Raw genomic sequence first — 27817 nt, forward strand, 5'->3', positions numbered from 1 at the left:
GAGAGAGTTCTTCCGTGACACCTCTCTTTCCTCAACATCTTTTTGATTTCCCTCGACATCTTTTTCCTAGAGAGAGAGGGTCTTCTTATATTCTTCTCTAATTCAGAGAGAGAGAGAGAGATATCTGTGAAAGCATTTTGGGGCAGTCATGGATCTGCTACCTGCGGAGATTGCTTCAATCACACGCCGGCATGGTTTCAGGTCTCTGAAACTATTGAACGTGCATATGGATGAAGCTCTATCAGAGGAGCCTTATGGGGTTGAGTATGGGAGCCTCGACAATGGCCTCCATTACTATGTTCGCGTTAACTCGAAGCCTCGCATGAGGGCAGCTCTCGCACTTGGAGTCAAAGTAGGGTAAGATTAACAAAACCTCTCTCTAGTTGGGTTCTTGGAAGTCTTTTTCCCCTTAAAGAATAGTTATCTTACTCTCAATCTCTGTCTTCTCGTCCATGTATTGCGTATTTAGTTTTATTCCATCAAAATTATGGGTTTCATTCTTCTATCTATATCTATGTTCCAGTGAAATATTTGTGCCATTCTCTCTCATCAATTTTTGGTTTTTTTGGGATCTTTTAATTCCTTACTTTCCTTCCCTTATCTGTTCCTGTAAAATATTTGTGCAATTCTCTCTCATTAAAATTTGTTTTTTTGTGATCTTTTAATTCCTTACTTTCATTCCTTCCCTTGTTGAAAGTTTTGTTTCTTCTTCTGGAACTTATTACCCCTTCAATGTTTTGCTATATATATATATATATATATATATATATGGACGCGGTTGGCATGCAGCCTACCCCGCACATGTAGAAATGCGGGCTTGGCAATAACTATATTTTAATATTTTTTTAGACATAATTTGATCCTGAATTTTAGAGAATACATAATCTGTAACATGGAGATCATGAATATGAATTCTTTTTTGGAAAACTAGAAAGAATATATATATATATATATATATATCTTTCTCTTTCTCTCTATCGAGAGAGAGAGAGAGATTGACTTTTTAGTATGCAATGTATAGCTCTGATTGGTAACTTGAATGTCTGTCCATTATCCTCATCAATCCTTGTCATTGCGACCTCATTCTTCTTATTTATCTTTATTTTTAATGCTATTTAATTATGAATTTGTCATTCAAACAAGGTGGTGGATGCACAAATCATTATTATAGGAACAAGGAGAAGAATGTTGGCTTTTAGTATTTTACTTCTCTGTTTGTGTTCTTTTCAAACAATGATGATTCTGATGTCTTGTTTAGTAGTATCTTCTTGGGTTAATTTTTTTGGTAAGTGAGGAATTGATTTCTTTCTTTCAAAAAATGTTGCGAGCACTGGAAAAGTTGTCTCATTGGCTTGGTTAGGACTTGGACGTATTTAGGGCTAGTAGCCCAGTTATTGATAAAATTCAAGGAAATGAAAGTTATTATAAAACTTTTTTCTACTGATAAAAGGAAAAAAATGAGGATGAAGGTGGAGCACGAACCGAAAAAGAGAAAAAGATGAAGGATGGAGTAAAGTTAAATCCACTTGTTGATAGATAAACATGGGCCTATTAAATCCATATAGTTACAATTTTTGTATTAAGGATATTGAAAATTTTTGGTCATAGGAATGTGGATGAACTTCATATCATTTGGGTCAGATATTGTTATCAGTTTGGGCTAGTTATAGTTATTGACTTCTTTGTGTTGTGCTAGTTCATGCATGAACGAATAAATCAGGGATTTGGGTATGATTATTCCTTTGGTATTGATGTCATTTATTTTGGTAGGGATTTTTCTTTTATCAGCAAATATTTGGTATTGATGTCATTTATTTAGTAGGGATTTTTCTTTTTATGAGCAAATATTTGGGATTAATAGATATATGCCAACTGTAGTAAGAATAGGATGCACACAAAACAAAAGTAGATGACAGGTATTCAGTCCAATATTGGCTGAATTTTCATTCAAACTCTTTTTTCCAAAATGATGGTTTAATCACATCAAATCTTCACTAGAAGTACTGTTGATTGAAGTTTGGAATCGAACAATTCAGTTTGAACAAAAATCTGAGCTGATGCTTAGCTGAATTTCAGTTGGAGGTTGGTTTTACTGCCTTTGAAATTAACATTTAGTAAGACGTATTTTCAGGTAATATGTAACCATACATTACCCTCAGGCTGTTATCTTAGTCTTCTCTAAAGCTTATTGTATTAGTAGTCAATCATGGGTTTTTTAGTCATTTTCAAGCTCTTTGGAGTTCCAATGAGAAGCTTCTTTTGGTGTATTTGGAAATGCAGACACTTGTCTCTAGATCTTGCGTGGAAGTGTCCACAATGGCGTTAAGCCAAGACCTACAATTTCCTTGGAGAATAGGTTTTCAATGTATAGGATACATGTATACATATCCTTGTCTACTACATTTTTGATGTATGGAATGTTCAAAATTGGCACAGAATCCAGTTGCAGAGGTTCACTAGGTTTTTGGTTTACACAGCTTTGAAGCATTTAATATTATATTTTGAACCATACCAGAAAATGTCCCTTATATAAAATTGATATTACAGAATCTCGATGATAGCAAGTTTACATGTTGTGGATAGATTATAGAAGTTCTTCCCCTGGAAGACAATGTAATAAGACAGATACAATAGCATACTTACCTCTACTGGACTCTTCTTTATGATCTGTCTCCTCAAAATTTATGTAATTCAGAACGAGGATCTCTCTTTTTTCATGGAGTCTCAAAAGCTAAAGTCCATGAGATAATCAAATTGCAGATTACGAGAATCAAATTGCAGATTATCACTCTATCTGACTCCAAACTAAGTCTCTTCTTGGTGAATTCCTCACTTTTTGCTCCTTCAAGATGCCCTAGATCTATTAGGGAAGCTCACCTCCAATACAGTGTACCCTCTGGATGAAGGAAGTAGTGAGAGGTTCAAACAATATAGGAGTTGCTTGACTGAAGAGGACATCACCCAAATTACACCCTTAGATGTCTAGGAAGAAGAAATGCAGTTTATAAAGTAATGATCATTTCTTTTGCTTCTTGACACATAACATACATTAGGGGCATCAAGGCTCCAATGTTATAGATGGCCCGCATAAGACCCTTATTCTAAGGTTTTACCCTGCGAAAGAACATGATCCTCTGTGATTAAGGAAATTTTCTGAATAATACACATCTAAGATTTCTTAGAAACTCTAAATAAACTCTTTTTCAAAATGATCTGACAGATTAGTGTCCACCAGGTTTGGATAATCATCCCAACCTTTTGACCCACTAATAGGCAGTGTTTCAAAAAGCACTAGGCGGCACCTAGGCTGTCGGGGGGTCTTAAGCCGCCCAGCGCCTAGGCGGTTGCCCAGAACCTGGGTTGCCCAGTAGAATTTTTTTTTTGTTTTTCTCTCTCCAAAATAGGCTCTAATGGGTTTAGGTTTCAAATGAATTTGAAACCTAAACCCACAATTTTATACCTTTAGTATTAAAAAAATGACCAAAAAATACCATCAATGAGAGGCATTTCCGCCCCTGAGCGGCTGCCTAGGCGGGTTTCCGGGCGCGTAGGTAGGCTCCCAAGGATATCCACTTTTTTTGGGCGTCTAGGCCTGGGCAATGTGCCCAGGCCCCCAGAACCGCCTTGGCGGCCACTCAGACGTTGAGCGGTTCGCTTTTTGAAACACTGCTAATAGGGATATAAGTATATTTAAAGCGTGTTTGGATGATGTGTGATTTGCGGATAGTGCAACTTTACACGTCGTCCCCACATGATATGTTGTTTGGTGGGTGTTCAATATCTACCACATATTGGTCCTGTTCGCTATAGCAAGACCACAAAAAAGGTGTTTGCCCTTAGATTGAGGAGGGCATGCCTCATCAGGAGTTTGCAAAGACAAAATTCTTAATCCCAACTGGTCCTTCTAGAGAGTGGGCACCACACTACCATCTTGGTCCCCTCACTTCTCTTTGAGCAATCTTGACTAAGACAGCCGGTTTTGAGTACAAGACCACGAGGCCCAGTATAGCCCACTTGCAGTGAAGTCTCCCAACTAAGTTCTGACCAAAATCTGAATCTCTCGCTGTCACCTTCCCTAAACCTAATCCAATACCCAGACTCTGACTTTATTGAGTAAATACGCTTCCAAACAGTGGGGTACCTAGATGACGTACATAACTCTTAGTCACCTCACCCATATCTACCAATATCATGTTATCTTTGAAAACCCTAACCCAAAGATAATGCTTATCAACTGAAAACTGGTAACACCACTTGCCAAGCAAGTCCTTGTTAACCATCTGATAAGAAATGATTTGTGTTTCTTCAGCTTTTTTGCTACCCTGACAAGAATACTAAAGAGGACGTGGGATAGATGTGGATACTTCTTTGGGCTCACTTATTCAAAGGCTTTAGGGTCATAATCTTCTTATTGTTCTTTTGATGATTGGGTTCCAATATACCCCCATGGTGAACTAAAGCATGACATAATCCTAAGTATGTCCCTGGTAATGAATCCACTTTACATCACAACTCAATTCAATATGCTCCATGAACTTTAATGGTACTCCAATTCTAGAGTCTGAAATCTTGGATGGGTTGATTTGTTATCTCTGGCCCAGTCCAAACCATCTAATGACCATATTGTCAACTGCAGAATAAGGTGTTCCATCTGTATAGAGGGCATCTTATTGCTCTTTTGATGATTGGGTTCCAATATACCGCCATGGTTAACCGAAGCATGATGTTATGCTAAGTGTGGCCTTGGTAATGAATCCACTTCACTTCGCAATTCAATTCAATATGCTCCATGAACTTTAATGATACTCTAGTGCTAGAGTCTGAAATCTTGAAAGATTGATATATTATCTCTGGACTAGTCCAAACCATCCAATGACCATATTGTCAACTGCAGAATAAGATGTTCCATCTGTATAGAGGGCATTTTGGTTGTTATTCGACGATCTATTGAACTCCACAGGCCGTTTTAATCTCACCAAATGTATTTGGTTGTCTTTAATTGATGTTGCATATTGCAATGCATACATATAACGAAGTTATATTTCATGGAGCAAGATACTCCTCCGCCATTAGGAGTTGGGATTTATACAGAGAGGGGGACAGGGATTAGAGCCTTATGACTTATGAGAGACTTGATTTTTGCTTCAGTGATTGTATATCTGCTTTTTTCTTTGTTATTGATACATCAATCTTATATATCAAATCAACAAGCAACTGTTCTCGTTCATTCATTTATTGGTTATAATGGCTTTACTAATGTATATCACAACCATTTCAAGTACTTTTTTCTAAAAATTTTCTGCTGCTGTCTCTCCAGACTATTTAATTTTCTGTTTGTAACTCCTGTGAAGTGACCTGTTGTTTTGTTGTTTGGCAGTTCAGTCTTGGAAGTGGAAGAGGAACGTGGGGTCGCTCACATAGTTGAACATCTGGCTTTCAGTGCAACTAAGAAGTATACGAATCATGACATTGTCAAGTTCTTGGAGAGCATTGGGGCAGAGTTTGGTGCTTGTCAGAATGCTTCCACATCAGCTGATGAAACTATATATGAGTTGCTTGTTCCTGTTGACAAGCCTGAGCTGTTATCTCAGGCAATTTCAGTTTTGGCTGAGTTTAGCTCTGAGGTAGGTCTTAGTTTTACATTCATTCTTTTAACTGGTGGTGGCTTTATTTGTTATATTGTGTAATTTAAATTGCATCATGTCCTCTATAGGTTCGAGTGTCTGCAAGTGATCTTGAAAAGGAAAGAGGTGCTGTTCTGGAAGAGTATAGAGGAGGCCGGAATGCCGCAGGTCGGATGCAGGAAGCTCACTGGGTTTTGATGATGGAAGGATCAAGGGTAATTCTGCTGATATTTGTCAACCCTCTTAAGGGCTTTGTCAAACCTCATTAAGGGACTTTCCCTAAGGGCCCCATGTGTTCACATTCCAACTTTGGAGTCACCAAAACCTTTTCTTTTTTGGGATACATATTGAACTCTGCACTATACAGAGTTACAATATGTTCCTTTTGGCCTCTAGTCTAAAAGGGGCTGTTCTATTGATAAAAAAAGGGGTTGTATATAGTTGAGCCATGAGAGTTCTCTGCTGTCTTTTTGGAATGACACAAACTAATACTGATGCAAAAATTCTGAAATGTATTTATTTGTTTGTGCAAGCATTTGGAGCCTAGACAGAGAATGTAATATAAAGTAATGGGACTGATCAGGTACACTAACAAGTCAAACATTTTGATATAAACACGGCTTGAGTGTAAATGCGATTTCACAAACTTAAAAGCGTATAAATGGCATTGGGCAAATATTTAGGTCTCAATGCTATTCGTGAATTTTTTCAAAGAAAAACCGTGTATGTCAAATATTGCGTATCCCAGAAATATTTAGTAAGAGCTTGTCTACGCCTTAGCCACTACGGGTAATATTATAAGCTTTGGATCTATAGCGGCATGAGAATTTAGTGAGTCTGAACATACATGTTAATTAGTTTAAGATTTCTGCTGTAATGGAACATTCAGTAATATGCGCCTCTTACATTAGTAAGTCATGCACTGCATTTACTATGTGTGATAATTTGGAGTACAGACAGAGACCTCAGAATGCAATAATGACTAATGAGATTGATCAAGTAAATGCCTCTCTTACATTAGTAATTCATAGACTTTTGGATATAAAGATAGCTGGTGTAGATGTGCACTTCAATACCTTCTAAATCTGAGATTCAAATTCATGGATGTAGGCTTTCTTATAACCAGTGAAGCATCAGATTATCTATTTCAGAGGTTTCTTAGAGAAGATACATTCTCCAGGTTGTTATTTAAAAAAAAAAACCTATTGAAATTTATCCACAAATTAAGTGTGGCCAGAGCTCTGCAGTGTTGCAGATGCGATCTTGTTACCGATGAGTGCTAACTTGCCAACCAGAATTCTTGCCACACACACACGCATATATATTGTGGAGCAAAGGTTTCTTTATGGAGCTAGTAGTGCTGTTTTCGTCCAATTGTGTTGCCCTTAACGTTGGTACCGTTCATAATGACTCTTCCGATTTTCATTCACTTCTAATTGACAATCATTAAACAAGCCATGGTTCTGTACCATTCCTTCACATAGATTCAAAATGTGTTATTGCTTATGAAGTTGCCTTCTGATAAATGCAGTACGCTGATCGCCAACCAATTGGACTGGAAAAGGTGATCAGAACAGTTTCCCCTGAAACAGTTAAAGGGTTTTATGACAAGTGGTATCATCTACACAATATGGCAGTGGTTGCTGTTGGGGATTTTCCAGATACTAAGGTTTTCTTTTCTTTGCATCAAATGTACGACTTGCTTCTAGGTCTGATGAACTTTCAGTGCATTTGTACACTTACATTTGATTATTTCATGCCTTATATGCAGAGTGTGGTGGAATTAATCAGAACACATTTTGGTCAGAAAGTTTCAGCATCCATTGAACCTCCTGTTATACCAGTTTTCCCTGTTCCATCCCACGAGGAACCTCGTTTTTCATGTTTTGTTGAATCCGAAGCTGGTGGGGTAGGTCAACCGTACATTAAGGCATTTTTGGGCATTATGCTCATCTTTTGAATGTTTATGCTAACTTTCTATTTTAGGTTTTGCTCGTCTCAGTCCGCAGTGATGATCAGCTGTAAGATTCCTGTATTTGAGATGAAAACTGTGAAGGACTATAGGGATTCACTAGCAGAAGCCATGTTCCACTGCGCCTTGAGCCAGAGGCTTTTCAAAATTGCTCGAAGAAAAGACCCACCATTCTTTTCATGCGGCTCTGCTGCTGATGTTCTTATCCGCCCTGTGAAGGCTTGTATAGTGACTTCAACTTGCAAAGAGGGGGGCATTATTGAGGCCCTGGAGTCGATGCTCTTAGAGGTATGTTTGCATGTTACAATGCAGATGGGATTTTCCTCCTTGTTCTAATCTTGCAGGCTAAATATTTCAGGTTGCAAGGGTGAGGCTTCATGGATTTTCAGAACGTGAAATTTCTGTTGTACGTGCATTGATGATGTCTGAGATTGAATCTGCATACTTGGAGCGTGATCAGATGCAGTCCACAAGCTTGCGTGATGAGTATTTACAAGTAGTCAAAAATCTCCTTACATTTCTGTTTTTTTGAGTCAAACCCTGGCTCATATCTTTTGCAATGTTTGTTTTTTTATTATTTTAGTCATATTACTGCTTAATAAAGGGTGGGCTATGTCGTATTTCTCCACTATATTCTGAGAAATTTTACTACCTTAAATATTCTTCCTTCTCCAAACTTGATCCCTGCATTAGACTTCCATTTCCGAACCCAGTTTAACTTCAATCAGAAAATTATGTGATCATAGTACATGAACGTCTTTGTCTTTTTCTATGGATTTAGATGACCATTATTTTAATACGGGAATAAGTTATTTAAGTCTAGGAGCCATTTACACCTTTTCTTTCCTTGGGTTGTGTTCTATGAACATGCCTATGCTTTAATGCTCTGTGTTACTTTAATGGTATTTTCTAGTTTCATTGATTGGTCATTTTATATTTTATATGAAAAATTGCATAATTTGGTGAGGAGTGATTTTGTTGGTACAATCTTAAAATCATATTTTGTGATTGAATATTTTTATTACCAAATACAGCATTTCTTCCGGAAGGAACCTGTGGTTGGAATCGAGTATGAAGCACAGCTGCAGAAGACTATCTTACCCCGTAAGTCACATATTGCATCTATTCCTTGAAAATCCTATTTTAGCATCTTAATATTTTTGTTTTTGTACCTCCAAGTCTCCAGTTAGCTTAGTGCAAGAGCTGGAAAGGAATTTTAATGAGCTAAATGGGTTCACCTCTGTGTTCTGCCCTTCTAGCGAGGGAATCACTGCATTTGGTATATCAGTTCTCTCCTTGGTATAATTATTTGACTTATCAAACACTTCGCACTTTCCCTTTCTTTACTGTTTCTTGCTCTCTCACATAGGTATAATTATATGGCTTATCCAACCAATCTACAAATTGTCCTTGAAATCAACTCGATATCGGTATATTGAAGTATGAGGATGGTGATGATGTTGATGATAACTTAGGCAATGTCTTTAGGGTGCTGCTGGGATTTGGCAGTGTGTATTTAGGGCCACATTGGATAGTGCATAAGTTGTGACTAACTTGAATTTATACGCAGGGTCCTCTCTTTGGGGTTTTTGGTGCATCTCCTATATGACCCTTCCTATATTGAGGCAGCACTTTCTAGGGATGAGGGTAAACTGCCAAAAGCTGGTTTGCCCTCATCTCTAGTGGAGTGTTTATGTGTGATGTGTTATTTGCTGCAATCTAAAGTTGCGATTAATTTGCATCAACTCGACATGATTCTGAAGAAGCGAAAATGCGAAGCTAATCCAACAAAAGATATTAATATTCTTTTACTCTTGCATTAGTTGATAAGTAGGTGTCTTTTTGTTTACTCTAGTTTTAGAACGTTTATTACATATTTATGAGATATATGATGAGTACAATTGCTGTGGCTTGTTGTTTCGCAGATATTTCTGCGAAAGAGGTTTCTAGTTTCGCTGAGAACTTCCGCTCAACATGCAGCTGTGTCATTAAGATTGTGGAACCTCGTGCACGTTCTACAATAGAAGATCTGAAGGCTGCTGTTTCCAAGATCAGTTCTATGGAAGAATGTGGAGCCATTCCAGATTGGGATGATGAGCATATCCCTGAAGAAATTGTCAGTGTAAAACCTGATCCGGGGTAATGTTGGCTTTATTGAAGACTGTCCATTCATTGAGCTAGTCTAGGTGTTGGACTCCCAAAATATATTATTAGCTTTGAACCATTCGACTCTATGGAGTTACCTTGTTGGGATTATTCATTTCAATTGTGTACTCAATGCATCAATGTGCATGGTTAGGAATTGGCCTTGATTGGTTTAGGTTGTTGATTATCACAACGCTACATCCCAAGTTTGACTCCTATCTCTGAACTACTCAAGGGAATGAACCAAACAACCTCCTACGCTGCAAAAAAAGTATATAAAGGGAACCTCATGTTTTAATCAGGCTTGGGATTGATTGGTTAGCTGTTGACATTTGCAACTCTGTCTCAAGATTGCTTTGTACTGCTAAACTACTAGTTGTTGACATTTGCAACTCTTATGTCTCAAGATTGCTTTGTACTGCTAAACTACTTCATAAAATGCACCAATATGTGTGCGTACAAGGAGCTGATTTTGCAAAGTATATATCACTGATTGAGAGATATGACCAAGAATATATTATCTAAATCATTTATATGTTATGAAAGGCCATGGACGATATATATCTAAATATCTCATAGAAGAAAATTGATATTGATTGGACAATGACAATCTTAGATAAACTCATATTTTTCCTTGATTGTGTAATTCTTGTAGCCTTATGTAACATGTAATTTATTACATGGGTCCTTAATTCGTGTAGCCAACCCCAATTACATGGGCTTTGATGATGATGAAACAATAGAGATTTTGTGTAATAAGTTACAAATTTACCAGCCTTTGCCTAGTGATGCCTACTCCACCACCACCTCCTCCTCCTCCTCCTCCTCCCCTTCCCCTCCCTCCTTCCCCTCTACCACAACTATGTCCATTGGATTAACCCAAACTCTCTCCTTGTCTCTCACTGTACCTTTGTCCCTTCTACCTCTTGTTCCCAACTTCCCGGTTCCACCCCCTTCCTTCGCCCAACTATTCAAACTCCTTCCTACCCTGAATCCCAACCTTCTTGTCTCCCCCACAATCTAGTTCCCCCGGTCGTCTTCCCCTTCCTACTCCACACAGAACCAACCTCATCTCTCTGTAGGCTTCATTTATCACAGAGCTGAAGAAGAACCTGACATCTCTCTTATCAGCCAAGTCCACCCATAGAGGGATGATATCAGAAGCATCCAAGTCTGGGGCCAAAGATTCTGGGTGGAACCTCATCTATGTTGCAGGAAACTTTCCAATGGGCCCATCCGTTTCAGTTTTCCTTCTGAAGGCGGTGCTCTTGCAGCTCTCACTAGTCGAAACCCCGAATTCAAAGGAGCATCCCTCTCCCTTAGCAGCTGTAGTCAGGACATCAGTGCCTACCGGTCACCTAGATTCTGGCTGAGGGCTTCCAGTATACCCCTCCACGCTTGGCATCCTTCCACTTCCAGTATTCCCCTTCCTCTCCCTTCATTAGTCCCTGCTCCTTCTCCCTCTGTCCCCTACACCGCTGCTCATCTTACCCCCATCAACTGGTCCTCCACTTCATATCCTCAACCACCACGCGATGGTAACCTATGGCCTCCTCCTTCCTCCATGGACACCCCATTGGAGCTAGCACCTCACAACTCCCCCCTGGTTGGCTTCTACCTTATCCCCATTCCCCCCTTCTCCTTCACCCAACCACCCCCCCTTCAAGAAGGGTCCCACCCAGGGTCCCCACCTATGCTTTCGGCACCTTCCAGCTCCCTCTTGCCTTATCCGTAGCCACAGCCTCTACCTTCCTCGAATTTGAGTAGCGCAAACTTCCCATTATGCCTTATTTTCTTGCTTGCCCCCCCAACCTCCAGTCCCCGACTTTCCTTCCCCGCCCCTATCACCCTATCAGTACCCTTTTGGCCCCATATGACCTACAAGTCCCTTCTCCAATCCTCCATCCATCCGTCCCCACCTACCAGCCCCTTGTCACTTTCTCTCTGAGCTCCTCCCCTACTTGGACTCCACCCCTTCTCCACAAAACGCGCCTCCCTTACCCTTCCTGGCCACCTACGGATACCTCCCCTACCCCTTCCCAACCTTCGACCCAGAGGCCAACTATTACCAAGGAGGCCTCATCTTCCTCGTCCCCCAAGGCTCAAACTGGTGCTTCCCCTCCTCCCCTCATATGCCTCGACTCGCCAGAATCCTATTTGAGCAACTCCCCTTCCTCACAGATGGCATGTGCAGCATCAGTGGGTTCGAGTTTCATCGAAGGGATTGACAGGGCCCAAGGGGATATCCCTCTGGTCTTCAAAATCATGGGTTTCCAGTATGACGGACCACAAGAAGCTCTAGATGCTCTTCTCAGTGGATACCCCCACTGCTCCTCCAGCTAGTGGCAGAGGTATGAAATCTACCCCTTTTCCATCCCCCCTGGTGGGGCTTTAAGTTGGCATCGTCCCAATAGCCCATTTCACTCCAACGTCCCCAAGCACTTTGGCAGGCCAGCTTCTCAGTTGATCCCCCAAGCCTGCCTCCACCGACCCTTGTCCATGAAGATCCTCACATGGAATATTTGAGTATTGGGCAACCTCCTCGGATGCAAGGTGGTGAAATACTTCTACCGAAAACACCAGCTGTTAGTTTTGGCCTTAATCAAAACCAGACTCCTCTCCCCCTCTCTTCTTCAAGTGTGAGAGGTGTGGGGTCACAGACCCTGCCAATGGGCTACTTTAGAAGCCCAAGGAACCTTCAGAGATATCTAGGTTATATTGGACCCTACTATCCTCTCCCTTATTCCTCTGTGGCGGCCACTTTCTTGGTCACAACTTCCTTCACCAGAAACTGCAATGGCCTCCAATGGAAGTTCACTGCTTTATACGGGCCAAACTGTTAAGGTTTGCTAAGCCAGGTTTGGCAGGAGCTAGATGGCCTAGCAAACCTGGATCCCTCAATTTGGTGCTTAGGCAGTGACTTCAATGTCACAAAGTGGTATTTTGAGCGGAACTCCAGCCCAAGTATATCCCAGAGCATGATAGATTTCTCAGACTTCATCTCTAGCCATAACCCCTTGGATATGCTATTGCAAGGAGCTGAATTCACATGGTCAAACCACTCTACCTCTCCCTCCTTATCTAAACTGGACCATTACCTCATTAGCGTGGAATGGGACGCTACCTTTCCTGGTTCCCATACAATGGCGGTCCCAAAGCCCTCCTTCAACCACAAATGTGTCCTCCTTGATACCCAGCTTGCCCCCAGAATTTCCAAACCTTTCCTCTTCAAACTGTCTTGGCTTGAAGAAGCCAACATCCACTCCCTTGTCACATCATGGTGGGATTCCTTCTCCAACCAAGTCCATGGCAGGGCAGGCTTAGCGTAAATTACAACTCCTGAGAGCATCTTTGAAGCCTGGAGTTGTCAACTCCCAAGAAATTTCAATGCCCATAAAGAGGCCTTCTTACAATCCATCAAGCAATGGGACATCACAAAGGAGTGCAGGCCTTTGTCCTCGGCTGAGAGCCTCCATAGAAGCCAACTTAAACAAGATTACCAGTCTTTGCTCCACAAGGAATAAATATTCTGGTTCCAGCAATCTAGAGTCAGATGGCTCAAATTTGCCGATCTCAATACCGCCATTTTTCACAAGATCGCAAATTGTCATCTTAGAGATAACACCATCACACAAATTAAAGTTGGGAACCTCTCTCTTGACCACTGTTTCAAAAAGCGGACCGCCTAGCGCCTGGACGGATATCCTTGGGCGCCCGCTTGAACCCGCCTAGGCGGCCGCCTAGGGCGTTCGCCCCACCCAGGGGCAAAATGCAGCTCCTTGAGGGTATTTTTGGGTTTTTTTTTAAATATTAAATAGGCAAAATTATGGGTTTTAGGTTCATTTGAAACCTAAAACCCATTAGAGGCTATTTTAGAGAGAGAAAACCCAAAAAAATTATTTTTCTGCTGGGCCGCCCAAGTTCTGGGCGCCCGCCTAGGCACTGGGTGGCTTGGACCCCCCCCCCGACCGCCTAGGTGTCGCCTAGCGCTTTTTGAAACACTGCTCTTGACCAACCCCCTTGATAGAAAATGCTATTTTCCATTTCTTTGCTGACCTCTTCATTGCCCCACCTGGTCTGAGGCCATACATGGCGGATCATTCTTTTCAAACCTTACCCTTAGATCAAGCTCCTAGCTAGAACGTCCCTTCTCGGAGATGGAGAACCTCATGGCCATACCCATTAAGGACCTTGGGCAGGACAGAGCCACAGACTCTGATGGATTTCAAGTTGCCATTTTCAACACCTTCTGGACCTTCTTCCGGCCTAACCTCCTCTCATTCTTTGAGGAGTTCTACTCCAGTGGCATCATTCATTGGGCCATGAATGCCACATTCATGCTCTTATCCCTAAGAAAGAAGGGGCCAAAGAACTCAAGGATTTTAGGCAGATTAGGCTAATTAACAGCTCCTATAGAACTCTATCCAATGTGCTTGCATCCCGTCTCAAAGAGGTACTTCATTGGGTCATCTTGCCCCACCAAGCGGCTTTTGTCAAAGACCATAAAATACTTGACGGCTCCTTTGTCGCCCAATGCATTAACTCTCGTCATCTCTCAAGGTTACTGGGAGTTGTCATCAAGCTTGATTGGGAAAAGGCCTGTGATCATGTGGATTGGGTGCTTCTAGATGAAACCCTTTGCCACATGGGCTTTGGGGTTCACTGGAGGACCTAGATCCGAGGTTGCATTTCTAATCCCTTCTTAGTTCCCAAAAGATTCTTGCCCCCCTCCCATGGCCTTAGACAAGGCAAATGTCTCTCACCCTTCCTCTTTGCCATTGTAGGGGAGGTTTTCAGTAGGTCAATTACTGGATTGTTCCAAAATGGTCTTATCGATGGATTCAGGATTGGGTCCACAGGCCGGACCGTCACCCACCTCCAATACGTAGACGACACGCTCCTCTTCTATGGGATTTGGCATCCCCAAATTGACACTTTGTTGCTGTTGCTCAAGTGCTTCGAGTTCGCCACAGGTTTCACGGTGAACATGAACTAAACCAAGATGATTGGGGTGTCTGCTGAAGCCGCAACTGCAGTCCAGGACCTGGCTGACCGTCGAGGTCGTGAACCCCAGCCCCTGCTCTCCACCGTATTTGGGGCTACGCCTGTGCTTCGATAAGCCCAACCAGCCAATGGAGCCACCTTATCGACAAGTTCGATAGAAGACTCGCTAGCTGGAAAGGTAGGTTTCTCTCTCCCTGGGGAGGATCACCCTAATCAAAGCTACTCTCTCAAATGCCCCCATATTTCAGATGTTGCTTTTCCACATGCGTGCATCTGTGGCCCACTGCCTTGAACAGCTAATGTGCAATTTCCTGTGATTGGGTCACCTAAAAACTTTTCACCACCTTGAATTGAATAACATTGCCCTTCTAGGAAAATGGTGGTGGCACTTGACCGCCCAGGACTATCATCTGTGGCAAGACATCCTTAGCTGCAAATATCGCCTCCCCTCCTTCGAATGGTTACCATCTGGCAGGGCTCTTGGTCGTGACTCAGGGGTATGGAGATCCATCCCCCGCAGCCTGCCTCAATTCAATGCCTACATCAGATTTTCCCTTGGTAAGGCGGATGAGTGAGATTCTGGTTAGACTTCTGGCTTGGTAACTCTACCCTCCGAGAATGCTACCCAAACCTGTTCAGTATAGCTAGCCTGGGTCAACGATCTGTGGCACATCATTTTGATTCCCTGGGCTCTACTAGAATTTGGAACCTGATGGTTACCATCTGGCAGGGTTCTTGGTCGTGACTCAGGGGTATGGAGATCCATCCTCTGCAGCCTGCCTCAATTCAAAGCCTACATCAGATTTCGCCCTTGGTAAGGCGGACGAGTGAGATTCTGGTTAGACCTCTGGCTTGGTAACTCTACCCTCCAAGAATGCTTCCCAAACCTGTTCAGTATAGCTAGCCTGGGTCGAGGATCACATCATTTCGATTGGGTTGAGGATCACATCATTTCGATTCCATGGGCTCTGCTAGAATTTGGATCCCCAGGTTCTGGAGGGCCCTAACAGTTACTGAGTTGTTCGACGTCCTCGACATGTCCACCCTTCTCTGCTCGGTTTTCCTCTCCTCTCAGGGAGCCGATGGCATCATCTGGGCTCTACCTCCTCAGGTCTCTTCTCAGTCTCATCTTTTTATTGGAAACTCCTCTTGGTCCCTTCCTCACTCCATAACTTCTAGGGCCTGGTTCCCTTTCATTCCATCTAAGATCCAGGTGTTCAACTGGATAGCCCTTAACCAAAGAGCCTTAACTTCTATCAACTCCAAATCAGCAGTCTCCCCATTCCCAAAAGGTGCGTTATGTGTTTGGGGGACAAAGAGACCAATGTGTACCCATTCATTGACAGTACTGTGGGGGGGGGGGGGGGGGGGACCTACTACAGCTCTTCAACTGGTATTTGGTACCCTCGAAAACATCCCTAGGTTATTTGGCTTCCTCTACCCCTTCCCTTGGAGCAAATCAGGGATCTTACTCTGGCAAGCATCAGTCACAGCTACTCTGTGGGCCCTTTGGACTCAGTGCAACAATAGAATCTTTATGGGTGTCTCTTCCACACCCTCGGTCTTGGATAGGAAGAGAATGGAACTCATCATTTTCTGGGCAACGAACAACCCAACTTTCAAATTTTTTTCCTGCACGGACATTCACCTCAATTGGCCAGCCTCACTCCTCACATTTCCAGGGCTTCCCTTTGGAGACCACCTGACCTGGGGCAAATCAAACAAAAGTTTGATGGGTGCTCTTTAGGCAACCTAGGCCCAGCTGGGATTGGGGACATCTATTGGGACCACGAAGGTGGAACCCTCTTCTCCTTCTCCAAGCCCATAGGACAAGCTGATTCTACCACCGTAGAAGCAATTGCTCTCCTTGAAGGTCTCCTTAACTACGACAGCTCCTGGGGTTATGTCCTTATTGTAGAGGGAGATTCCAGTAACGTCATCCAATGGGCCTCGGGATCATCGGTAAGTCCATGGAGACTATTACATATTTTTGACGAAATCTCCCACGTTTCCAGTGTGCTTCTCATTTCTTGGACGCACATATGGCGGGAAGCAAATGCTACAGCTGATACTTTTCCTAAAGAAGGGGCTCATCTTGGTGCGACTTCCTCGGGATCATACCCTACCATCTTCTATGAGCCTCCTGCTTAGTTTTTGCCATTTTGTATAGGCCTGTGGCTGACCACTTTATTTCTCTTGCATGGGACCCCTGAGAGGGTTTTCTGTGTATGGAACCTAGTTGGTGGGTGGTTAGTTCTTACTAGGTCATTTTTTGTAACTTGTACATCTCGTACTAAGTCCCTTTAATACAAAGTAAACATTCTCAACAAAAAAAAAAAAACCATATCACTGATTGACATATTTCTTGGGCTTGTTTTAAAGTTTGTACCTCATTAAATCAGACACTTAGGCCACATGGCATTGCAACTTGTTGCATAAGAAGTGTAATGGTTATATTATGTTGAATTTCGTGCATGTAATTTTGCTCTCTTAAGAGTCCTTTTGGTTACTTTGGTTTTCTTTATGAGTTCAATGCGGAAACCGTTCTTCAGATTCTAAATTTTGTTTTTGTTGTTTGACCATTCCTTGCAGGGATATAGTGCAGCAGACGTCGTTTCCTAATGTTGGTGTCACTGAGTTAGTAATGTCTAATGGCATGCGTGTGTGCTATAAGTGCACTGACTTCCTTGATGATCAGGTACTACTGGTATTCAAGTGTCAATACTGTTTGAAACTTACTACAGAATTAAGTATATGTGGATAATCATACTCAATTTACTATAACTTGTTCCAGCTTATGCGTATGTTCTTAGGTCACCAGATGCATATGGGCTACTTGCAAATTTGTCTTGTCTTATTCTTTAGTTTAGTTCCTCCTTTGGTTACATGTTTAATGTTTAGTTAATGTAAATGGGTTGGAAGAATTTGTGAGCTAGTGAAAATAAATGTTCTTTCTCTTGGTGTTTACCTAGGAAATGTTGGTTTTTAAGTTTGAAGTTACTTTGGACTTTGAAGTTCCTACAATCCAGATACCAGAATTGAAAAATCCTGGATCCCATTCTCTTAAGAATCAAATGCTTCAGAAAAACTTATGCCTACTCAATAGAATCTGTACTTCAAGCCATCACATCTTTAGTTCCAAATGTTCTCTACCATTCTTTTTGAAATTTCATTCTGCCTTACCATTTTGCTTTACAGTTTTATAATCTTGGGCAATTTGGATTATTTGGTAAAATTACTTCAGTCCTCTAATATAATTTAAAAAAGAGAAAATTTTGGTTGCAAATAGTAATTGAGAAAAAGTGAGCTAATCTCTTAGAATAATTGAAACCACTTGGTTGCTTGGTGTCATTCCTTTAGAAGGTTTTTAGGATGAATCCATGTGGGGGGCCCTCAGATTATGTGAAGCCCTGATCTATAGAAATTGACATTTTCATCAGAAGAAATTATAAATCATGGAATATTGGATTTTAACTTAGTTCTTTAGGTAAAATGTGCAGAAGTTATTTGAAAATGCTTGTAATCTATAGAAATTGGCTTGTTGATTGTCCTGAAGTTCAGGTACTTGTTATCTTCCAGAAAGTGGTTCACAATGCGTTGTTTGGCATATAGAAAGGTTGATTTTGAATTTGAATATGGCCTAATTCCTTGCCACACACCCTTTTGTCATTTGCTTTGGTCTTTTGCTTGATGCCAGACACTCATCAAACCTGAAGTAAAGCAATGTAGATGTTAATGCTTAAACTCAAAGGGACTAGCTTCTGCAAACTGTATTTGGCTGTACCATTCTTGTTTGTTGACTTTTTTTTGGATATTCTAACAAATTTGTATATCTCCTTGACTTCCATCCTATTGCTTTATAAAATGCAAGCACATTATTCAGGCTACTTAGTGCAGATTCATTTCTCTTTTTATTTCCCACTTTTTTTGTATTGCGATGGATGGTTTCCTATTTATTGGAAGTTCATGATAGTTCTTTCAATTTATTCCTTTTCGTTTTCTTTTGTCTTTCGTAGGGTTCAATGATTGCAAAATTTATCCGTTTGTTTTAGTTAAAAACCCATATCATATAATTTTACTTTATTACCTGCAGGTTCTTTTTACTGGGTTCTCATATGGTGGTTTATCAGAGCTTTCGGAGAGTGAATATCTTTCATGCTCAATGGGATCAACTATTGCTGGTGAAATAGGCGTATTTGGTTATAAGCCATCTATTCTTATGGATATGCTGGCTGGAAAGAGAGCTGAAGTTGGTACAAAAGTTGGGGCATACTTGAGGACCTTTTCAGGGGATTGTTCGCCGTCGGACCTGGAAACTGCCTTGCAGGTTGAGTCCATTCTGGGATGTCCTTTTTTTATTCAATTTTGTTTCTAGCTTCCGAAGACAATTTTTTTTAATGTATTTAATGTATTGCTACATTTCTTTTCTATTATTTTGAGGGTTTTGAATTGGATGTCTTAGTGAGAGGTCATGATTGGATGGTGTCACCAGAATTTAGTGGTGGTAGAAAATGTTTACTGCTCTATGGTCACAAGTTTAAAATTGGAATTGCAAAGAGGGTTCTCTTGGATGATTTGGAATGCTAGTTACATAGATATTTGGTATATACTCATGTCAACCCTCTTCTGTTAATGAGGTACTTGTCACTTCAACTTTAGCTTAATTTAACCCACTTATATCAAGAGCATTATCACACCTAAAACTACGTATAACACATAAAATTGTGTTCTATTATGCAATGGGCTAAAATCAATTTCCATATGGTCATCAATTCTGTAGTTTATGCGTATATGTGAACTTTTAGCTTCCATTCTTACTTTCAAAGTGTCTAATATGTCCTTCATTTTTAGCTTATTCTAGCACATGTATAATATGAGCATTATTGCACTTAAAACTGTGTTGGGTTATGCAATGGACTTCAGCAATAGTGACGACTCAATTCCCTTGTGGTCATCAATTCTGTACTTCATTTTTTGACTTACATAAGTTGCTTGCAGCTTGTGTATCAATTATTCACGACGAATGTGGTACCAGGAGATGAAGAGGTTAAAATAGTTATGCAAATGACAGAAGAAGCAATCCTTGCCCAAGAAAGGGACCCATTTACTGCATTCGCGAACCGTGTACGGGAACTGAACTATGGGAACTCTTATTTTTTTAAGGTATGCCAGTTGTCAAGTTTCCCACCTGGTTTTTCTTTTGTGTTGGTAATGCTTAGCAATGTTTTTGATTTTGTCTATTTTTTGACATAAGTTTTTGGATGCCCTTACACTTGATGCAGCCTATTCGAGTTCCTGACCTTAGAAAGGTGGATCCTATCCGAGCCTGTGAATACTTCAATAACTGTTTTAAAGATCCTTCTACATTTACCGTTGTTATTGTTGGAAATATTGACCCAGCCATTGCCCTTCCGCTAATTTTGCAATTCTTGGTAACTTCTATTTATTTTTCCCTTTTGAGGTGGCTCTGACCTTGGTGATGGAGGTATTTGTATATTTGACTCGTTGAGGATGTTGGTGCTTCTTTATGTAGGGTGGAATACCGAAGCCCGCTGAACCCGTTTTACATTGCAATCGTGATGACTTGAAGGGTTTACCATTCACATTTCCTGAAACCATTGTGAGGTAACTATGCTGTCGATTTTCTAGTGTGGTTAATGGTAGGAGTTAATGCTTTGTTATGTTTTTATGGTTGTTTTCTGGTCTTTATTGTTGTGATACGCACATTTTCTTTATGGAAAAGCATACTAGAATGCGGTGAACTATTAAAAAACCACTATCTATTGGGTCATCAATCTGTTAAAATGATGGAAGGTAAGAAATATACAGTGGGACCTGCCATTTAGGTCTTGTTTTGGTGGATCCCACTCTCTGTCCGTCACTCTTCATTTCAATGGATGGCAATGACTCTATGGACTATGGTTTTTCCATAATCCACTGGATTTTAATATACAGACCATATTATTTATTAGTTTTTCTTTTTATTCTCATTCTTTTGAAATAAGTGTTTTGGCATTTAATTATGCGATCCAGGGAAGTTGTACGCAGCCCAATGGTTGAGGCACAATGCTCAGTCCAGCTGACCTTTCCAGTGGAGCTCAAGAATGTACAGATGGTGGGCCAGCCTATCGTTTTCCCTTTCTGCTACAAATGAATACGTTAATTGGTTGAAGTAAAAACAATCTTGCATGTTTTTCATGTTGTTGTCGAGGGTCAAGGTTTGGTTAAAAGAAAACATTTACTAACATTATGGGATTGATATGTTGCCATTATTGCTTTTTACAATCGACTAGATGGAAGAGATTCACTTTGTTGGGTTTGTGAGCAAACTTCTGGAGACCAAAATCATGCAGGTTCTACGCTTTAAGCATGGGCAGGTATTATTTTCTCCGGTTCTTTTGCTAGTTGTTGTACTTTTGCTCCATTGTTCCCCATCTGATTTGCATCTATGCAACTGTTTCAGATATACTCTGTCAGTGTTTCTGTCTTCCTAGGTGGTAATAAACCTTCGAGGACTGGGAATGTTCGTGGTGATATTGCTGTAAACTTTTCATGTGATCCAGATAGCTCATGGAAACTGGTGTGTCTCTAAGCTATGGCTGAATATGTTATTATTATTATTATTTTTTCTTTTAAATTTGTGATTGGTAAATATATGTGTGCTTAATTGGTTTCCTTTGAGATCAATTGTATGGATTTTAGTTCTGAGCACCATTACTTTTATTTTTTTTGTTTACTTTTTGGTCCTTGGATAGTCGCAATTCTGTAATATACATGCTTCCAAGGCAAATGAACTGCTATTCTATGACCTTTGTTTATCGTATAATGTTCTTTCTGCAGGTGGACATTTCCTTGGATGAAATATTGTGCCTTCAAGAGAAGGGACCTTCACAGGAAGATGTGTCAACAATCCTTGAAATTGAGCAACGGGCCCATGAAAATGGATTGCAGGTTATCATTGTCACTAAACTTCCCCTGGACAACATTTTGGATTTAGATGTTTTGACAATTATTTCTTCAGAGAATTTCATGGCTTATCTTCTTGTGAACCATATCCTTGTAGGAGAACCATTACTGGCTAGATAGGATTCTACGCAGTTACCAATCACGTGTGTATTCTTGTGATCTTGGTGCTTCATTTGAGGTGGGGTACTGTTGATTTTTTTTTCCTTTGTTCTTTTATGTGTTTCTTGTTAATGATTTCAGTTGTTTCTTTTATGTGTTTCTTTTCATGATTTTGTGAAGAACCAATCGACTTAATATTGGCCTTGCATAGTCTTGGGGATTGGTCCCTTGGCGTGGTTCCCAGACACATGCTTTTTGTTTGCTCTTAAACGATGTTTAATCTATTTGACTATCGGCCAAGAATGCATCTGACTATTATGAGAACACCCTACCTGTTTAATTTATCCAAACTTCAAACCCCATATTCACATATTTGATAGTGCTTAATTAGGTTCTAACATAACAAAAATGTTATTACACTACTAAGTCATGTTGATTTTTGACAAATTAATAATTTATTTGGTGTTTTATTTTTTAAGTTTTTCTTAAGGTAGTTAAAAATAAATGAAATATCCTCGAGATATTTGACTATATAAATGACAGATTTCCCTCAATTCAAAATTGCCAAAAAAATCCTCTCTTTTATCTGTAGATTAATAGATTCCAACAAGTTACAGCATGTCGCACAATAAGGTCACCTTCTTACAGTTCATACTTATGTATCAAATTCTAAAAATTTTGTTTCTTTTTAAGTGACAAGGCATTATACTATTATTTTGTGCTTTTTTTCCATCCTAAAACATTTGCTTAATGTTTCCAATTACAAACATTCTAGAATTCTCTGCTCATGCTATTTATGCATGTTGTTGGTGCAATAGGTTTCACAAGATTCTAATTTATGAATACTTCTTAGTTAACCATAATAGTGGTGCCCATGTAGGAGCATATAAGAGTCAAACTGTGGCTTTGGAACGTGAAGCATGTCATATGAGATATCTCAATGACATCATATCGGGAATCTTCTGATCAAATTCTTTTGAATTCAGGCACAAGATGAAGGGCGAAGCAAAGTTAGAGAATGTTTAAATCCATCTACAGCACAGTTGGCATCACAAAGAATATTACCTTTCCCATGCACTAGTCAGTATAGTGTGGTTGTTCTTATGCCCCAATCATCTCGCATAAGGTTTCTCAAGTCATTGCTTCAGTCTGCTCAAAACAGAACTGGAACAGAAGCAAAGGTACGTCCTGTGTTGATAGTAAATGGCTTTGTCTTCTATTGTGCTTATATTATTTTATTGTGTATTATTGGAAGATATCTAAATCTATTGAAATTCATGTTAGTGTTGATTGTAGTGATGTTAGAAAGTATAATCAATTATTTTGTATCCCCTGAACATCAGATTTCTCCACGATGCTTCCCATTCATTTAGTGTTTTGAGTCTTTGAGTTGGAATGGTTACATGGATGCCCTATGATTCATGCATTTGGGAAGTAAAAGATGGTCTTCCTATTTTCTTTGTGGTTTCTTTTAAGGAAATGATTTCATACAACTGCAGATGCACCCTTAGAATTACAATTACAGTTCATTTCTCCATGATTTTGGATGATTGAGGACCCAAAATGCCGCAAATCTATTCCATTATCTTTCGTGAAGAATTTTGGAAAGAATATGGATTTGGAGACCTAAGATGCTCTGCCTTAACTGGCATCTCTACAGTTCTTCTGGACCATCCATAATGGATGCTATCAGATTTGGAGTTTTTTAGGTGCTTCAAATCCATTTTCTTTCGAGGAAAATAGATTTTCAGGTCATAGTGCTTTTGGGTCTCAACCCATTAAAAAATGAAGTTTTGAGGTGCGGTTGTGGTGTCTAGTTGAATCTGCGGCTGTACCGAAATGCGACCCTTGTTAAATGAACTTCTCTTTGTACTTCAAGTTTAGATCTACTAGAAGCTTTGGGTAGTTTAAAGGGTAAATTTGGTTGTTATTCAATTTATTGCACATACTTTATAATACTCTAGTTCATAGTTGCGGGAACCTTGGGGATGAGACCATGGTCTCACCTTAGGAACTCAATCCCGTGGTTTCTCTAATGGATCTTAGAGGGAGTTGGGTTTAGAGAAACAGGGATCTTGCTCCCCATAAAATGGGATCTCAGTTTACATGCTTGTGGTATATTAAAATTATGGTATTTAAAATTACGATTTAATATCATATTAAGCCAATTTATGATATTATTAAACTAACTTCAAGATGGCTAGTCAACTCGGTCATGCCAGTCCCAAGCCCGATTAAAGGAGGAGGATTATGTTAGGTAAGGCAGCCAGTTTAAAGCTTTGCTACATCTTTTTTTGAATCCTAATGATGATTAAACTGCATTATTGTAGTAAATTGGAGTACTATATGAAAGTTGTGGGCTTGTGACTAGGTGGAACTCAAGGTATTAAATTAAAAAAATTTACTTTTACTTTTATTCCAAATACATGAATTCCAATTACATGGGCCTCAATAAGTTGCTGTAAATTAAAATAGTGCCCTAGATACAGCCAAAGATCTTTAATTTTTATTGCTACGAGAAATAGAAACTATCTAGGAACTGTAAACTAACTTCCACTATAATTTTTAACACAAAATAAGTTCTTGAAAATTTACAAAAAATAAAAAAATAATACTGAAAATTAATTAAAATTACTGGGAAGACTTGCTAGAAGATGCTTGGAGTTACTCTACCAGGATAGGTACACCCCTCAGTCGATTCTCTGATGACGCACTTTTACTCTTTAAGGTGTTACTGGAAAGTCTGAGATAGGGAAGATTTATAGGCAATACTTCCTTTCTTTAGGATTTTAGAGAGCTAAAAAATAAACTAGGGTTTATAGAAACCTTATGAGAACAAATGAGGGTTGAACTTGAGAATTAATTTCACTCTAGGTTGTACATACCTCTTTTTCCTTCAAAATCAACAAACCCTAGCCCTAGGGTTTTCACGTGCCACCACCTATTTTTCTTTTTCTTTGGGTGGCATGAATAAAAAAATAGAGGAGAGAGGGTGGCATGAATAAAAAAAAGAGGAGAGAGAAGGTGGCATGAGAGAGAGAGATCTCCCTTTTTTGTGTGTGAAGGACAGAGGAGAGAGAAAGTGGCGTGAGATAGAGGGGATTTTGTTTTGAGAGAGAGAAAGATCTTGTAATGAGTTTGAAAGACGTTCTCACTTGGTCATTTTATAAAGGAAATCTATTTTTTTAATTTGAATAGGATTCCTTTGAAGTATCGAGTTATCTAATTTCCAACTAGAGCTTTTAGGATAATTAGGAAATCTGTTGGGTGAGAAACATTTAATCAGAGTCATCCATCTCAAAAATCAACTATCATGATTTTGGGTGGAAATACGAACCTCATCTTTTTAGACTTTGACCCAAGTCCAACTCCTATTTAAAATTAAAATATAATCAATTTTTACCATAGATCTCCTATAAGATTAGGAAATAGATTGATCTCCCATAAGGATAAGAAACCAAATCTAATTTGAATTAGATTTCCTATCAAGGCAATTTGAATCTTAAACCATGTTAAGATATTGGGGCGTGTCCCCCCCTTTCTCCCTAAAGGGTGGCGTGCACCTTTTTCTTTAAAAGATGGCATGAAACTTTTGTTTAAAAAAAAGTGTGGTCCCTATGGGGGCACATGGGCCCCACACATAAAAGAAACAACACTAAGGGCACTTTACTTGCCTCAGAAACCATGATCCAATATTGTTCTCTTATCCAACCCAACAAAGACCCATGACCTACCGTCTCAAAGTAGGGGCTCATGATTAGCTTGTCAAAGTTAGGCAATAAACAGTGGGACCATGATTCTGGAATGTGGATTCTCCTTTTAAGAGCAAGACTGACACTTGTCACCATAGTGTAAATAGGGTTCTCTCTATGCACATGTGCACGTGTCCCTCTATAAGTTTGCTTCCCAGTAATGCGGTTGTAGGTGTACGTCCCTTGCGGAAGTTTGTTCTCATAGGCCTACAACCGCATATTGGAGACCACATAGTTGTCTTAGCCTACAAACATGATCCTTGAGTATTTCTCCGACCTCAACAAGGGATGACCCAGTGCAAACCCTTCTCAGTAGCACCACATGCCCAGGGCCATCAACACACAGTCCCACTGAAGTGCATATTTTACTATAAATATCATTTTTACACACCTTCTAATCCTTTAAAGGCCACAAAACCCAACGTTATAACCATGGCATTGGCAATAAGCTAAGGTGTATGATAATAGATGGAGCAGGCATTGGTTCAATCCTAATTTTATCATATACTATTAACTGATCTCTTTTTTTATGCATAGCTGAGTTTAGATGCCTCCAGGTCAAAACCTCAATCCTAGTGGCATGGGATCTTACTCCCAGGTATCTTAGGATCTAGCTCCTTAACTTGTTGTATGTACGGATGTCGATTCCAATCCCAAGGAGCTTCCACCCTAAGGTGGTTCGGCGTTCCCCGAACGATCCTGCCCTCAGCTCTAACAACTATGCTCTAGTTAGGATTATATTTTAAGCGAGTTATGATGCTCTAATTTTGGTTTTTTATTTGTTCTTTTTTTTTGAGGGGAGGTGGGGGGAGATGTTTTTATTACATCATGAAATTTAGGGCTTATAAGACTGCCAATTTTGCTTGATTGATTTTGAGGATCAATTGCACAGATAATGAAAATAGACTGCAACTGTGTACTCTTAAGAGAGGGTATGCAAACAATCATGTCTGTTTTCTAATTTCTTGGGCTAGTTGTAATCTATTCCTCTCAGGAAAATTGTAAAGGTTTGCTTTCTCTAATTGTATAACAAAACCAGAAATTTCCTCTCGCTTGTTCCTCATCAATTCTCAGATTTTTATCACCAGGCCATTGTGTATCAAAATAGTAGTTTAACTTGAACGAGAAAAACAATGTCTCTGTTGTTGAGCTCAGTTATTGGAGAGGTGTAATAATATACAAATTTTTCTGTGACTGGGACAGAGTTGCCTCACTCTGTACCCTAATGTGGAATCTCTTATTATCTTCTCATGAGAGAAACAGCTAAGGGGGTTCCTAAGGGTTTCTCTTGATATTGAACCGTGTCTTGCTTTTATGGTCCCACTCTCCATCGCTGTACATCAACCCAGTGAATGTGGTGACCAATGGTATTTCCATATTCCATTGGATTAATATTCTTTTCCCTCATCCGTTCATACATCCCAATAAAATGCATCTATGAAATCTATATTGTAAATGCAGAGTCTTTTATTAGTCAAGAATCTACTGCTACTTTTATCTCACCTCATATTCTTGTGTAATCCATTCTTAAAAGCTTAATTTCATGGTTACAGATATTAACTGGTATTGGTGGTGCAATAGTTGTGGCAGTCACATTATGGAGATATTTTCGGAGTAGTTTAAAGTCTTGAGATAAGATTCGTACTGGATCTTGATTCAGTTGGTCTCCTTTTCTAGTAGAGAGGTTCACCAGTTTGTGCAGGAAGTTTTATTGTCCTTCAGAAATCAGAAGCAAAAATGAAGAACCAAAGAAAGCCAGGAATTAATTACTCACCACTTCTGCAAGCATTTGATACTCATAAGAAGCGTTTTTCCTTCTATTCTTGTTATATGCTTTTTTTTTTTCTTGACTTATATAGGACTTAAATCTTTTTGTTTTTTTGGGCATTCAGGGTGCTATTCAAGGCTCCCCTTGTAATATTCTGACATAAAATGTAGGACTTTATAGTAGCTATGCTGCAGGATTATTTTTCTTGTTTAAGTTTGGACCAACCGGTCATTGAGAGCACTTATGCATTTTATTTGTTTGTGAATTTGGCTTGGAGCTGATGACTCGTTTAGAAGACCATTCAACTAGTATTGCCAGGGTGTGGTTTCTATAAGGTTGCGACCTTAAACAATCCAATTAAGGCGCACCTCCAAATTTTATCATAACATGTATTTTTGGGGTAAAAAATTCTTAGGATTATCTGAAAATCTATTTTCATACCTAATTATGAAATTTTAAACTCCAAAAATGGTTAAAATCAAGTAGA

The 27817-nt window shown here is 39.8% G+C and overlaps 1 protein-coding gene across 4 annotated transcripts; it reads left to right on the top strand.

Annotated features, from left to right (window-relative positions):
- The first annotated feature begins 38 nt into the window (after nucleotides 1–38).
- LOC18443693 (Insulinase (Peptidase family M16) protein) lies at nucleotides 39–27570 on the top strand. 4 transcript variants are annotated; one of them, XM_088867380.1, is made up of 21 exons: nucleotides 39–357; nucleotides 5378–5624; nucleotides 5714–5839; nucleotides 7156–7293; nucleotides 7396–7533; nucleotides 7611–7884; nucleotides 7955–8092; nucleotides 8631–8700; nucleotides 9522–9735; nucleotides 17338–17443; nucleotides 18839–19072; nucleotides 19744–19908; nucleotides 20028–20177; nucleotides 20279–20370; nucleotides 20779–20860; nucleotides 21039–21122; nucleotides 21209–21325; nucleotides 21586–21696; nucleotides 21809–21889; nucleotides 22797–22991; nucleotides 27116–27570. In XM_088867380.1, exons 6-21 carry the CDS (start codon nucleotides 7636–7638, stop codon nucleotides 27191–27193), a joined length of 2166 nt encoding a protein of 721 aa, XP_088723506.1. In that variant the 5' UTR covers nucleotides 39–357; nucleotides 5378–5624; nucleotides 5714–5839; nucleotides 7156–7293; nucleotides 7396–7533; nucleotides 7611–7635; the 3' UTR covers nucleotides 27194–27570. The 4 variants fall into 4 exon arrangements, with proteins under 4 accessions (XP_088723506.1, XP_011626865.1, XP_088723507.1 ...); XM_011628563.3 differs by having other exon boundaries at nucleotides 7627–7884; XM_088867381.1 differs by having other exon boundaries at nucleotides 5383–5624.
- The last annotated feature ends 247 nt before the right edge of the window (nucleotides 27571–27817 follow it).

This window comes from Amborella trichopoda, chromosome 5 (assembly GCF_054954075.1).
Source record: "Amborella trichopoda isolate Santa Cruz 75 chromosome 5, AtrichopodaSantaCruz75HAP2 v2.0, whole genome shotgun sequence".
Taxonomy (NCBI): Eukaryota; Viridiplantae; Streptophyta; class Magnoliopsida; order Amborellales; family Amborellaceae; genus Amborella; species Amborella trichopoda.

What these genes read in the sequence shown, in the direction of transcription:
- LOC18443693 (XM_011628563.3), top strand. Translation starts at nt 149, where the DNA reads ATGGATCTGCTACCTGCGGAGATTGCTTCAATCACACGCCGGCATGGT. An exon ending in GCACTTGGAGTCAAAGTAGG is followed by an intron (nt 358 to 5,377) that starts GTAAGATTAACA and finishes GTTGTTTGGCAG; the next exon opens with TTCAGTCTTGGAAGTGGAAG. An exon ending in ATCTTGGTGCTTCATTTGAG is followed by an intron (nt 21,890 to 22,796) that starts GTGGGGTACTGT and finishes TTTTGAATTCAG; the next exon opens with GCACAAGATGAAGGGCGAAG.